Genomic DNA, 13,045 nt, shown 5'->3' with positions numbered 1-13,045 from the left:
CCTCACTCTGAAGAGAAATGAAGGAGTAGATCTGGAGGAGAGGGGAGGTTGCAGGACTGGAAAGAGTGAAGGGAGGGGAAACTGGTCGGGGTGAGTTATATGATGAAAGAGGAATGTTTTTATGAACAAAAAAGCAATAGTAATAAGCTTTCTGCTTCCACCACATGCCTCAAGCCTTTTTCTGGGGTCCACTGAAAAGAAATGGAACGAAGATCTGTGAGAAAACACAATGAAACCCTGAGGATAAGTTGAGAAAACCACAGTCCTCATACAAGGTCTCCAAATATCCCAGCTGCACTGGTGCTTTTTGTGCTATACCCTAACCCGACCACATGCCAGAGGGTGGCGCTATGCTCGCGCCTTCTGCCTTGGTGGATTCTGGGACTTTAAATCCAGTTGCTTGCAAGGTTGCCTGAGGCGGGAGATGACGGAGGAGCTGTGAGGTGAGTGGTTAAGACTTTGGGGGTGGAGTGAGGGAGCCCTAGCCTCCATAAAGGGCCCCCAGATTTTCTGACGACACTGCTGTCATGTCCAGTACTGTTGTTGTGTCCCTGAAACTGACCCTGGAGTCTGCAGTAGGAATTAACCATTCTCCTGCCTTCGATGGCAAAGTGGTCGAGGTAAGAGGCATTATGCCTGTGTTTTGCTTGGTTGGTTTTGTTGTTTGAGATAGTCCCTTACTGTGTAGCCCAAAATGGCTTTAAATTTGGCGCTACTACTTTAGCCTCGGCAGGGCCAGGAGTAGAAACATGATAGAGCATGCCTGGCTTGGGAGCCATTTTGAATGTAGAAGGCACCAGTTCTGTGAGGGGTTGAAACCCTAAGGGAGGACTGCGGAAGCACAACCCTAGAGAGACAGTCAGCGTTTAATGCAGCTTGGTCCTTCTTGTCAGTCTGGCACATCATTTTTACCTCAGTGGACTCTGAGATTCAGAACCATGAGGCAGGTCGCGCAAAATACCTAAACTCTCTGAGGGAACAAATTGAAACTCTGAGGAAGGATGGAGTGACCCAAGAGAGGGCCTCCCACATAATAATCCAGAAACCCCACCCTAGTCCTTTACTCCTCAGTAGACTCCTAGATCAGTTGATCGTTGTCCTTTTGGTTTTTGTTTGTTGGGTTTATTTTACTTTTGTTTATGTAATATGTGTGTGTTTGCAGCGTGTTAGCAAGTGAATTCGAGGCCAGATGTGGGCAACAGATCCTCCAGAGCTCGAATTACCAGACACTGTGAACCACCCCAAGTGGGTTCTGGGAATCAAATTCCAGTACTCTTCAAGAACGCAAGTTATCCAATGATCCATCTCTTTAGTCTCTGGTTTGGTTTTGTTTCAGTACAGGATACTCTCTATATAACCCAGACTGCCCCAAAATGTGCTTTGTAGACTAAATTTGCCTTTGAAGTGTCATCTTCTCCAGACTCCTTAACGTTGAGATTACAGGCATGTGACACCACCCTCACCCCCCACTTTTTTGGGGGGAATTGCAAAACAAGATTTGTCTGTCCTGGAGGTCACTCTGCAGAGCAGGCTGGCCTCAAACTCACAGAGATCCATCTGCACTTGCCTCCCGAGTGCTGGGATTAAAGGTGTGTGCCACCACCGCCTGGTTTAAGAAACCTGGCCTACAGAGCAAGTTCCAGGACAGCCAGGGCTACACAGACAAACCCTGCCTTGAAAAACCAAAAAAAAGAGAGAAGCATTTTCTGAGGTCCAGGATATATGAGGAGACATGTTAAGGCTGTGGAACTGACAAAGCCTCAGACCTGACAAAGGGACACACCCCGCCCCATATAATCCAGCAGTAACCTCCACCTCCCCACTGTAGTCCCTTCCTCCCCAGTAGAGACTCCCAGAATGAGAGTTGTTATATTTTGTCTTGTGGTTGTTGTTAGGTTTGTTTTTGTTTTTATTTATGGGCATGTGTATACATGCAAGTACAATTAGAGACTATCTTTTTTATTGTTTTGAGTTTTTGGGACAGGTTCTTTTTTTTTGTTGGTTTATTTCATTTTGTTTTGAGATAGTCCCCAGTATGTAGCCAAAGCTATCCTGAAGCTCTATATAGATCAGGTGGACCTCCTGAGTGAGTACTGAGATTACACTTAGTTTAGGAAACATTTTTGAGAGCCAGGCTCTGTGAAAGGATATGGTAAGATCTTGAGGGTAGACTGAGGATGCTCCATTCCAAATAATATCTCAAAAATGTCTAACCCCAGCTTTTATCTGTCCTGCACCATAATAGAGGAGGGGGGCTTTGTTCAAATGAGAAGCAAGACAATCTATCTGCCTCAGTAGACTTTGGGATTTGGAGCCATGTTCTAAGGTCCATACAGCAAAGAGGAATCAGAGGTCTGTGGCAAGATTCTGAGAATCTCTGATGGTAGAATAGAAATGCCTCAGTCCTAATAGCAGAACCTCAATCTATGTGTATCACTTTTGTTCACCCTATATGAAATGGTGACAACTTGGAATGAGCCCTTCCACTTCTTCCTTTTGCCTCAATAGACTCTGGAATTTGGAATCTTGTTCTGAGGTCCACTGTGCAGAGAGGTCTGTGTTAGGGCACATGGTGGGACGCTGGAGATACATGTGGAAGTTTTCTGCTGTGGGAGATACTCTCCCCAAGAATTATCTGATCCTGCTTCTATTTTCAGCCCTGTACCATATTACTCCTCCACTTCAGTATATTTTGGCACTTCTAGTCCTGTTCTGAGATCTGAATAGCTCTGTGAGGGGTCACAGTAAGATCCCAAGGAAACTCCAATCCAAATACAGAGACCCTCCAAATAACCTTCAGGAATGGTTTCATTCTTGACCCTGTTGTCATCCCTGGACCATAAGGAAACAGGCTTTTCAGGGAAACACTTGGACCCCCAGATCCCTTTTCCCACCCCCTCCTTCTGTGTCAGGACTCCCCTGGAGTCATAGTCTTGGTCTGGGGGCAGCAGACTGAAATCACCAGATGTTGGGGCCCAGAATAGTCTAGGAGTCATGGGAAAGACTGCTGCAAGGGATGGTAAAGTGCCACCAAAGTATCCCATTGTGCCCTTGCTGTTAACTCTGCGAGACTCAGGATCTCTGGCCAGATATGGAGTTACCAAGCTTTTGTTTTGGGTATCAGAAAATAATGAAATGTCATGATCAGAGGGAAAAATCCAGATTATGAGGGAGAGGATTCTAATACAAGAAGGACCCTACAGAAGCCTAATCATGTGGTCAGCCCAGGGAGGCTCCATTCAAGGTGACCAGTAATGTGATGCCTGTTTTCCACATCTTTGTCTGAGAGGGGAGAGAGTTTGTAGTTAGAAGTAGGGACTCCAGTCAGCAGAGTAAGGGTCCCAGACACTAATGGAAGTAAGGTGATTATTTAGAAAGGACTGAGAGTACCATGGATGGGGAGCAGGTATATCCTTTCCCTGAACCCAGATAGGCACTAATAACCAAGTGACTTCTGACTTCTGCATCCATGTCTGAGAGAATTTGGGGGGGGTTACTACAAAGAACACTCCTTCAGCAGAGGGAAGTGCCCAAGGCTTATGAAGAGTAAAGGTAGAAAATGGAGGACAACAGTGGGGAACTTGCACTTGAGAGCACATGGTTACCTCCATCCTCTTGTCAGCCCTGGTAGTCTCTGGAAGGAGTATTCAGATGCAGTGCACCTTCACTTTAGCCTATTGGGTGTCAGGGAAAAGTGAGGCCTGTTCTGCAGAATCACTGGAGAGATGAGATCTGCTATAAAGGGGAGATGTTAGAAAGGACATCAGATTAATAAATTTCTGGTGGGCTTAGGGAACTCTATATCAAGAGAGATGAGTCCAGATCAGGTAGGCAACCTTGAAGATCCAATGCAGGGATGAAGGGAAATGGCATCTGTTTGCTTCTGAGAGTTTTCAGTATTTGGGGGGGGAGTGAGTAATTTAACCTCAGTGGGTGATCCCTCAGCTAGACACATGTGTTAAAGGATCTGGCAACAGTCAAGGACACCAAGGGCTGACTGAAGGTAACTGTAGTCTATAGCACAGACAGGGTCCCCACAGAAGTCTGCACTGCAAACCTTATCACCCCCGCAGTCCTGGACAAGGCCACCAGTCTAAGCCTTCTATCTGTTTCTAGGTCATTGATCTCAGAGAGCTGAAGTCCCTGTCAAGACGATCTTGACTCAGGTCATCAGAGAAAAGATCCCAGTTGTGTCAGAATTCAAGGTGAAAACTGAGAGAATCCCATCACCCGAATGCATGGGACCTAGTGCTTCTGTTGGCTATGGAAAAACCTAGGGACTGTAGGATTCCCTCTCCTCATTTCCCTTTTCTTCTTTCTCACAGAAATACGCCTTCACATTAAAGAAGGAAGGTTCAGCTCATCAGGAGAAGCAATTCAGTCCTTGCAATTTATCAAGGTAAGTATGAGACAGGCTCTACTTCCTGATACAGTTAGACCCTAGTGAAGTATGCTACCTTTTCCTCTCATCCCAGGAAAGTTTAGCTGGATGTAAGGCTCCCTTACAGTCTTATGCAATCCCAGAGCTGTGGACTTTCATTGCAAGAAGTTGGCCTCAGGCCAGAAGAAGGGTAGGGTCCAGACCCTGATAGTGCAAAGAGTGACTCCAGAGGGTGCCATATGACACAGCAGAGGAGCTACCCAGACTCCAGCTCTCCTCCCCTATCAGGGCCAGGCACCTAGTGTTCTTGAAGTGTGTAGCTCTGGAATGCCTCTGCATCTCTTACAGGAGTTCCAGGAACCAGAAACAAAGGGCTTGGTCTGGGGCAATGTCCTCAGGTCAGACACAGGGGAATCCCAAGGATAGTCAGGAGTGAAAGTGAGGTACCAAGGGTCCCATCCATCCCAGAACATAGGGACTCCACATTTCCTTGCCCTACTGGAGTGTCAAGCTCTGTAACCTGGCTGCACTCTGCAGACACTTCTTACTACTTCCTTCAGTGTCATAAATAATAGGACTGACGGAAAGATATGTTTCCCTGTGGCCATACAGTACCACCCAAGAGAAAAACTGCAACAGGCCTTTTTGAGAGGTTTCAGGGGTGTAACTGTCAGCAAAGTATTCTCTCAGTGCTCTCTTCTTACCCTAGGTCTGAGTCTGTATTGCTGTGTTCCTGCCCATCCTCCTGACTCTAGCTTCAAGAAAGTCATCATGTCTCATGGTCAGAAGACACAGTATTGCAACTTGCAGGGAGAATCTCAGGTCCCAAGAGAAGAACAGGGACAGATGCATTCTGACCTATCTGTGGCTGAGGGAGAGGAGTCCAATAATAACAACTCCTCTTCTTCTGCTAGCCCAACCCTCCCCAGGAAGATACCTGTTGGTGGGATACCAAAAATTCACCAGAGTCCTCAGTGTGCCTTATCTCCTCCCACTGTTAGGGCCTCCATTCCAGTATCCCCGTCTGATGAGGCCTCTGGCAACCAAGTAGGGGAGGGGGAAGGCCCCATGGTATTGCACCATGAATTAAGTGCAAAGGTGGCTGACTTGGTACAGTTCCTGCTCCTCAAGTATAGATTGAAGGAGCTAACCAACAAGACAGAAATTATAGAAAAGATTATAGAAGATGATGAGCAGCATTACAATAGGATCTTTAATGAAGCCTCTGAGGGTTTGAAGCTGGTCTTTGGCATTGATGTAATAGAAGTGGACCCTGTTGCCCACACCTATGCCCTTGTCATTGCCCTGGGGATCACTTATGATGGGATGCTTACTAATGCCCAAGGCATGCCCAAAACTGGCCTCCTAATAATTGCCCTAGGTGCCATTTGCATGAATGGCAACCGTGTCAGTGAGAATGTGATCTGGCGAGCACTAAATATGATGGGAGTAAGTACCACGGAAAATCACTATGTAGCTGGGAATGCCAAGAAGCTGTTCACTGAAACTTTTGTACAGGAAGGGTATCTAGAATACAACCTAGTGCCTGACAGTGATCCCCCTCACTATGAGTTCCTATGGGGTCCAAGGGCCCATGCTGAAACCAGAAGTGAGGATGTCTTAGAGTTTTTGGCTGAGATCAACAGGAGGAACTAAGTGTTTCCAGATCTTTCCAATCCCTGTATTTTGAGAGAAAACGGAATTTTGTTGGGGATTGCCACCAAAAATGGCACACTGTTTGGCCAATACAAGTTCTAATGCCACATTCAGATGAGACTTCACTGTAGGAAGGTGGCAGTCACTGTTTTAAGCAGTAAAGAGGGCTAGTGAAAGTAAGTATATAACATTTTTGTCCTGTAATTTTAGGGTAACTTGGAACTTTTTTGAGTATTTTTCAAATTTTGTTTCTCTTAACTGAAGGATTTAATGGGCTTCAGAATCTAAGTCTATAAGTGGCATTAATGACACATTTATTGCTTCCTGCAGTAGGGTCGTGCTATGTAGCCCTACCTGTCCTGGAATTCTCTATGTAGAACAAGCTGTCCTTGAATTCATAGATATCCACCTGCCTCTTCCTGCTAAGTGCCAGGATTAAAGATCTATGCCATCACACCTAGACATCTTTTGCTATCTTATATCTTATTATTATGGCCTGTAATAACATTGGAAAAAGAATTTAATTTGAGATGTGAAAGAATTTAGTAATATATCCAATGTCAATAAATGGAGGAAAATGAAAGAAATTGCTAATTTTTATTTTCTCCTTCAACAAAATCTGTTCCTCTGTAAAATTAAGTTGCATATGTAGATCTAAATGTGCATGGCTTTTTGAAATTGTATGAGAAATTACATCCTAATAAGTTACCCAGTGTAAAGCTCCACAGCTTCAGAATGATAGAGAACCTCATTGAGATTTGTAGACTTTGCATCTGGTTAATTTTGGTGTGATGTTTTTTATTTGCAAGTTCTTTTTAATAAAATTCTAATACAAATAAATAAGTCACCTCACTTAATAGCTGACTTGTTATGGACCTGTTGTTTGCAAGGTCCTGTGTTCATGGGGTAATACTAGGAAAAGTTAGAGCTGCCCTTACCTTTACAGGTCAAGTCCTTTAGCAGCATCCATATCAAGAAGAAATAAGGTGTTCTCTTAGACCAAAGGAATGATTTCATACTGTGACTTAGGCCTGAGAAGTCAATTTTTTTTAAAATTCTGAGCAGTTCCTTTTTCAATTTCAGAACAGTTCCTTTTGGGGGTTTGTTGGGATTATTAATTTTTATTTTATTGTGAGTAAGTATGTGGATTTGCACATGTCAGTGCCAGTGCACTCGAAGGCCCAAGGTGTCAGAAGGCCCTGGAGCTGATAGTTGTAATCCACCTGCTGTGGGTACTAGGAATTGAATCTGACTCCTCTGGAAGAATATTTGCTCTCTTAACCATTGTGCTATCTCTCCAGTCCCATAAACAGTTTCTTTTAGATAGCAGGCAGTTATGGCAGACATTGTGTGCAGGAAATTTGCTCCTCAGTGTAATTTGGGAAGGACTTTCAAGAGGGTGAGTCAAATGGGAATTCTTTGGGGACATTGTCCTCTTAGAAATAATTGATCTAATTCCCATAGGATCCCGGATATTTAGACTTTGGGTTGGAAATGGGGTTCAGATGCTCTTACAGAGGACCCAGATTCCCTAGCACCCACCTTGCAGCTGCCTGTAACTCAAAAATAATTTTTAGAGAGCCTGACCCCTGAATCACTCTCTGGATTCCTGATCTGTCCCTCTTAAACACACTCCCACTATAGTGTTAGCTGCCTTGAGGCCTTTTTCTTGGACTTTTAGCCTCTAAAACTATGAGCTAAATAGAGTCCTTTTTATAAGTTACCCAGTGATCTAAATGCAAGAGCCTTGAGGAACTGACAAAAGTAACCTGAGAAAGGAATTATTTTGGTTCAGCAACCTTTCAGGCAGAACCTCAGCCCAGGCCAGGAAACAGTACTTCTCACACTTATATTTTGTCTTCTCACATTAATTAGCTTAATCAAGGCAACCAGTCACTGGCACAACCAGAGACTAACCTAATCTAGATAAACTCCTATCAGTATGACCTGAGGCTTGTTTCCTAGGTGATGCTGGCATGTTGAAAATCAATATTAACATCACAGAGCCAGATGGGGTCCCACCCCTAGTGGAAAAGCTATTTGCAAATGATATTCACTGGCAAAGGGAAAATCTGTTTTCTCCAGTGGAATGTTACTGCATATCAACCATGCTCCAGGGCAAGTCCTATATCCAGGAATAGCTGCCAAACACAAAACAAATGCTATGGTTTTTGTTGTTGCTGTTGCTGCTGTTGTTGTTTCATCTTATTTGTCTTTTGCTTGTTTGCTTTGATTTTTGTTTTTGTGTTTTGTAGGTTTTTGACAGAGAAATAAAACAAAGTTGGGTGGGTAGGGATCTGGGATCTGGGAGAAGTTGGAAGAGGAGAAGGAACATTATCAAAATATATTGTATGGGAATTTTTAATTAAAATAACAATAGTAAATAAAAACATTAATATCACAGTAGGCACTGATAGTTTTATGTCAGCTTGATAAACGCTAAAAATCAACTGAGAGGAGGGAATCCCAACGGACAACTTGCCTCCATAAGTTCAGTCTCTAAGGTGTGCTTGTAGGGCATTTTCTTAATTAGTGATTGATGGGGGGGCAGCTCATTGTGGGTGGGGACATCCTTGGGTTGGTGGTCCTGGGTTCTATAAGGAAACAGGCTGAGCAAGCCATAGATTACAAGCCAGTAAACAGCACCATTCCACGACCTCTACTTCAGTTCCTGCCCCCAGGTTCCTGCCCTGTTTGAGTTCCTGTCCTGACTTCATTCGGTGATGAGCAATGATATGAAAGTGTAAGCTGAATAAACCCTTTCCTCCCCAAGATGCTTTTGGCCATGGGGTTTCATCTCAGCAACAGAAATCCTGACTAGAACACAGTCCTTAAATTCTAGAAATTTCAGTTGCATCCAGTTAGGGAAAGCTCCAGACAAATTAAATAATAAATCACTTAGGGGGAAATGGTGGTGACATAGAAATCTCTGCCAGACATTAATATCCTAATACATAGCATGCTTTGGATGCACTTTAATTGTACCACAAGTATCACAACAAATCTACTTCACAGATGAAGAACCTGAAGTTCATGGGTCTTGGTCATTTTCCCACAACTGTATGGCCATAGTGCCATGATTGGAATGAGATTGCTGTTGTTATAAGTACAATTGTGCCAGCCATAAAATTCATATAAAAGTCTACACCTCCAGTACTTAAGACTGTGACTATGTGTGAATACTAAATCTGTAACATGAAAAAAAAGACCCAGAGACTGACATTGTTGTTCAAACATCAAGCTGAAGTTCATAAAAGCAAAGTAGTGGGCCACTAGCTCTCATTCTACCTCAGACTGAATGGGCTGATCCTTCTGCCTCTCCTCAGCATGGCAGAAGAATCCTTAATGTGGCTGGAGAATGAATACTCCTGTCTTCAGTGTGGCAGGAGAATGACTACTGAAGACCCTGCTTCTGTCCTGTATTCCCCTCTAGTGCTGGGATTAAAGGCCTGGGATCTGTTACTCTTTTAGACTGATCAATCTCCTGTATTTCTGGGTGGCCTTGAACTCACAGAGATCCATCTACCTCTTAATCCTGTCTCCTAGGATGAAAGGTGTGTACCACCACCTCCTAGCTTCTGGCTGCTGGGATTAAAGGTGCATGCCTGGCTACTATAGCTTGTGGTTGACTTTGCTTTCTGAATTCTCAGGTAAACTTTAATAAATCATAAATAATATATCACCACATGAATTTTTAATGGGGAAGCTAATGTAAAATAAAGTCATTAGTATGGGTCCTAATCCAATAAGACTTGGTTCCTTATAAAGGTGACCACACACATACACACACGCACATCAAATAAGTAAAAGCACAGAGGAGAAGGCTATCTATAAAGCCAACAAGAAAGAACCCCAAAAGAGGCTTGATCACAAACATCTAGCCTCCAGAAATTACTTAGGCTTCTGTTATTTAAGCTGAAGCAGAAGAACATTTTGATTCCATACCAGGGCACACATCCTAGGGTACATATCAAGGCTGTGTCTTAAAATTTTTAAAATAAAGAAAAAAGAAACAGCTTCACTGCAAAGATTAATAACTCCAGGATCTGACCAGGCAGACATATGCCAAATGTTCCAAGATATCCACCATCTCCCAACCTGCACTGGGATGGTATGCACCAGAAACAACCAAATATCTGGTGGAGAGATAGGACAGAAAGAGAAGCAGGGCTGTTTATGCTCTATGAAGAGAGGTGCAACAGGAGACCCAACAGCAGCAAGGAATGGCCTGATGTGAGAGGCCTACACTGCCACCTGAGGCCATGGTGATATCCAGGCCTGTACTGCCTCCAAAGCCATGTCTGGGTTTATGGTCCTACTGCAGTCAAGGTCTGTGTCGATGTCCATGGCCCTGTTACCACCGAGGGCTATGTAGATGTCTGTCCATACTCTGTACTTCAGCCTGGAGCCATCTTGAAGACTGAGGGCCTTACTGAGCTGGCTCTGCCCCTTACCAGGCACCATGTGGGCTTGGGAGAGCTGGTTCCACCCCTAGCCTGGATGACATGGCAGAGCTGGCCCTGGTGGTGAAGACATGGGAGAGCTGGCAGGCTGACCAACTTAGCTACCACCCAGGCCCAGATCCAGAGCTTTGAGTTGGCTCACCCCAACATCTATACAATCTATGAGCTGCTACAGTGCATGAAGAAACTGGTCCTGCAGAACTGCAGTCACAGGATCTCCATGGCTCAGGGCAACAACAGGATATCTGAGAGGAGGGTCCAGTATTGATGATACAGCAGAAGCCAGAGGCCTTGAACTAGACTAATGACTCATTGCAATGAACATTTAAAAGAAAAGTTATTTAGACAAGAGGGTATACTGTGTGAAAAATATCTCAGTAACATTTCTGTTGCTGAGAGATGGATCTTGAAGTTATTAACTTTAACATAATTTTATTCAGTATTTGGAATTCCACATCATGTACCCCAATCCCACTCATTTCCCAGCCCTTCCATATCCACCCTCCACCCTTGTAACCTCACCCCCAAAATAAAAATAAAAATTATAAAAGAAAAGGAGATAAAGAACCAACCAAGAAAAGAAACAAACAAAAAACATCTTGCAGACTCCTCTGGGCAACAACCTGATCCTGTATCAAACACAGCCTTCTATGAATGTATCACTCTGTTCCTCTCTCTTTCCTACCTCTCCACTACATAGCTGTCTTATCCTGAAGAGTCTAAATCTTGTACCTAATATGTCTTAGCTAAGATATGAGAGGATAGTAAGTGTGACTATCTATTTTCAACCTCATCAAAGGCCCGAGAAGGAAAAATAACATTATCGGAATAAGTAGGAAGTACCAACAAGTGACTTCCAAAAGGTGCAAGAAATGACAGAAACACCTGTCTACCTGGACAGTCACCCAAAGTCTCTCTACAACATTGGGGCAACCAACTTTGGCTGTAGGACTAGAATATCTGACAGACCATTTTCAGAAGCAGGAAAATTCGAAAGACTGTCCTGCCCTGTCTTGCCAAGGTTAAGCAGTCACTTTTCCTTGTATCTTGCTTGTCTAATTTGGACAGTGTGCTTACTGTCATCACTCAAGGCAAGGTCAGTTCTTTACCCAATAGGCCAGTTTTGCCAAGAAGAAAACAAGCTCCATATGGAGTGTCTTTAGTGCCCACCATTCTCTCAGGAGTAGAGCAGTGCTGCCAGCAGTAGTCAGCCATGTCTCATGTCAACAGAGTTCTAAATTATTAAAACATTTAAATGCAATATTTTGTAGGTCTTTGAAGTATTTGAACATTACCTATCTATGAAGAGTACACCTCTGTGCATCTAGAGAACCTAACATAACTATAAGTATGATAAACATAGGTGACTATTAACCTGCAATTCTTTTTAAAAGTAATTTTATTTAAATTTAAAACAATCTTATTTTACATACCAATCCCAGTTCCCTCCTATCCACCCATTCCCCGCACCAAACGCCCATCCACTACTCATGGAGGGTGAGGCCTCCCATGGGAGATCATCAAAGTCTGTCACTTCACAATATAAAAACTTTTAATCTGAAAACAGATGTGCAGCATGAGAACAATGACCTCAAATTGTAACAATACTAAAATATCTTAATCAGAGGGAGAAACATATAGTGCAATATGACAAAATATCCTTAATTTGTATCAATATACAAAATATCTTAAGCATAAGTAGAAATATACATACAGTATGACAAAAATAATTTTACATTTGTGTACAAAAGTGTTGTAAACAGAAATAGCAACATACCCAATATGAAAAACATAATTTTGAATTTGTATCAATATACAAATTATCTTAAACAGAAATACAAAACTAATTTTACATATGTATCAATATACAAGAATCTATACCAATGTAAATTGTCTAAAACTAAAATAGAAATTATAGTGGGAATTCACCAATATGGAGTCAGGTAGAAATACAAGAGTATTTAATAGGAAAAGCCTTACTTACAGAGCGACCTAGCCAGCCGGCGTGGCAGCAGTCTGTCCAGCAAGTACCAAAGTGAAACAGAAAGTGAAAACGCAGTCCCCTCAAAGTCTCACTCTACGTCACCCTGACCACGCCCTCGCAAGCATGGTCAGGCACACCTGTAGCCAGCCCCTAAGTAGGCGTGACTACAGCTTCCCCTACAAGAAATAGATACACTAATCTACCTTATTATCCTATCCCATTCCCCTTTTTTTGATACCAAACGAGATTCCTGAGTCTAATTATTACTATTCTGCCCTAACCCCATAATATTTTATAACCAACACTGAGAAAAAACAAAAACCACCCATCCTGTCTGTCAGGAAAGGGAGCATTGTTTTCTCAGAATTACTTCCAGCTGTCTAGGAGGTAACAGTATCTCTATGGTACCCAGTAAGAAACTGAAACAATGGTTAAGTCTCAAGAGGACTAGCTGTAGCCAGTCTCTGAGCAGTGGGTAAGGCTTATCTGAAGTTCTTGCTATAGTGTTGTAGGAAGGTGGACAATCTCAGCTTGGAATTGTCATGAGCAGTTTGTAGTCCA

General features: G+C 43.2%; 1 protein-coding gene across 3 annotated transcripts; it reads left to right on the top strand.

The window, feature by feature from the left end:
• The first annotated feature begins 407 nt into the window (after positions 1 to 407).
• LOC100768206 (melanoma-associated antigen 10) lies at positions 408 to 8,283 on the top strand. Of its 3 annotated transcripts, none has more exons than XM_035450287.1 (4): positions 408 to 443; positions 4,117 to 4,205; positions 4,326 to 4,399; positions 5,091 to 8,283. In XM_035450287.1, exon 4 carries the CDS (start codon positions 5,153 to 5,155, stop codon positions 6,035 to 6,037), a length of 885 nt encoding a protein of 294 aa, XP_035306178.1. In that variant the 5' UTR covers positions 408 to 443; positions 4,117 to 4,205; positions 4,326 to 4,399; positions 5,091 to 5,152; the 3' UTR covers positions 6,038 to 8,283. The 3 variants fall into 3 exon arrangements, with proteins under 3 accessions (XP_035306178.1, XP_027288003.1, XP_035306179.1); XM_027432202.2 differs by lacking the exon at positions 408 to 443 and adding an exon at positions 465 to 620; XM_035450288.1 differs by lacking the exons at positions 408 to 443; positions 4,117 to 4,205 and adding an exon at positions 474 to 620.
• Positions 8,284 to 13,045: the final 4,762 nt, after the last annotated feature.

Source organism: Cricetulus griseus, chromosome X, assembly GCF_003668045.3.
Source record: "Cricetulus griseus strain 17A/GY chromosome X, alternate assembly CriGri-PICRH-1.0, whole genome shotgun sequence".
NCBI classification, from domain to species: Eukaryota; Metazoa; Chordata; class Mammalia; order Rodentia; family Cricetidae; genus Cricetulus; species Cricetulus griseus.
This window is presented reverse-complemented; position numbering and strand designations above follow the sequence as displayed.

What these genes read in the sequence shown, in the direction of transcription:
- LOC100768206 (XM_035450287.1), top strand. Translation starts at nt 5,153, where the DNA reads ATGTCTCATGGTCAGAAGACACAGTATTGCAACTTGCAGGGAGAATCT.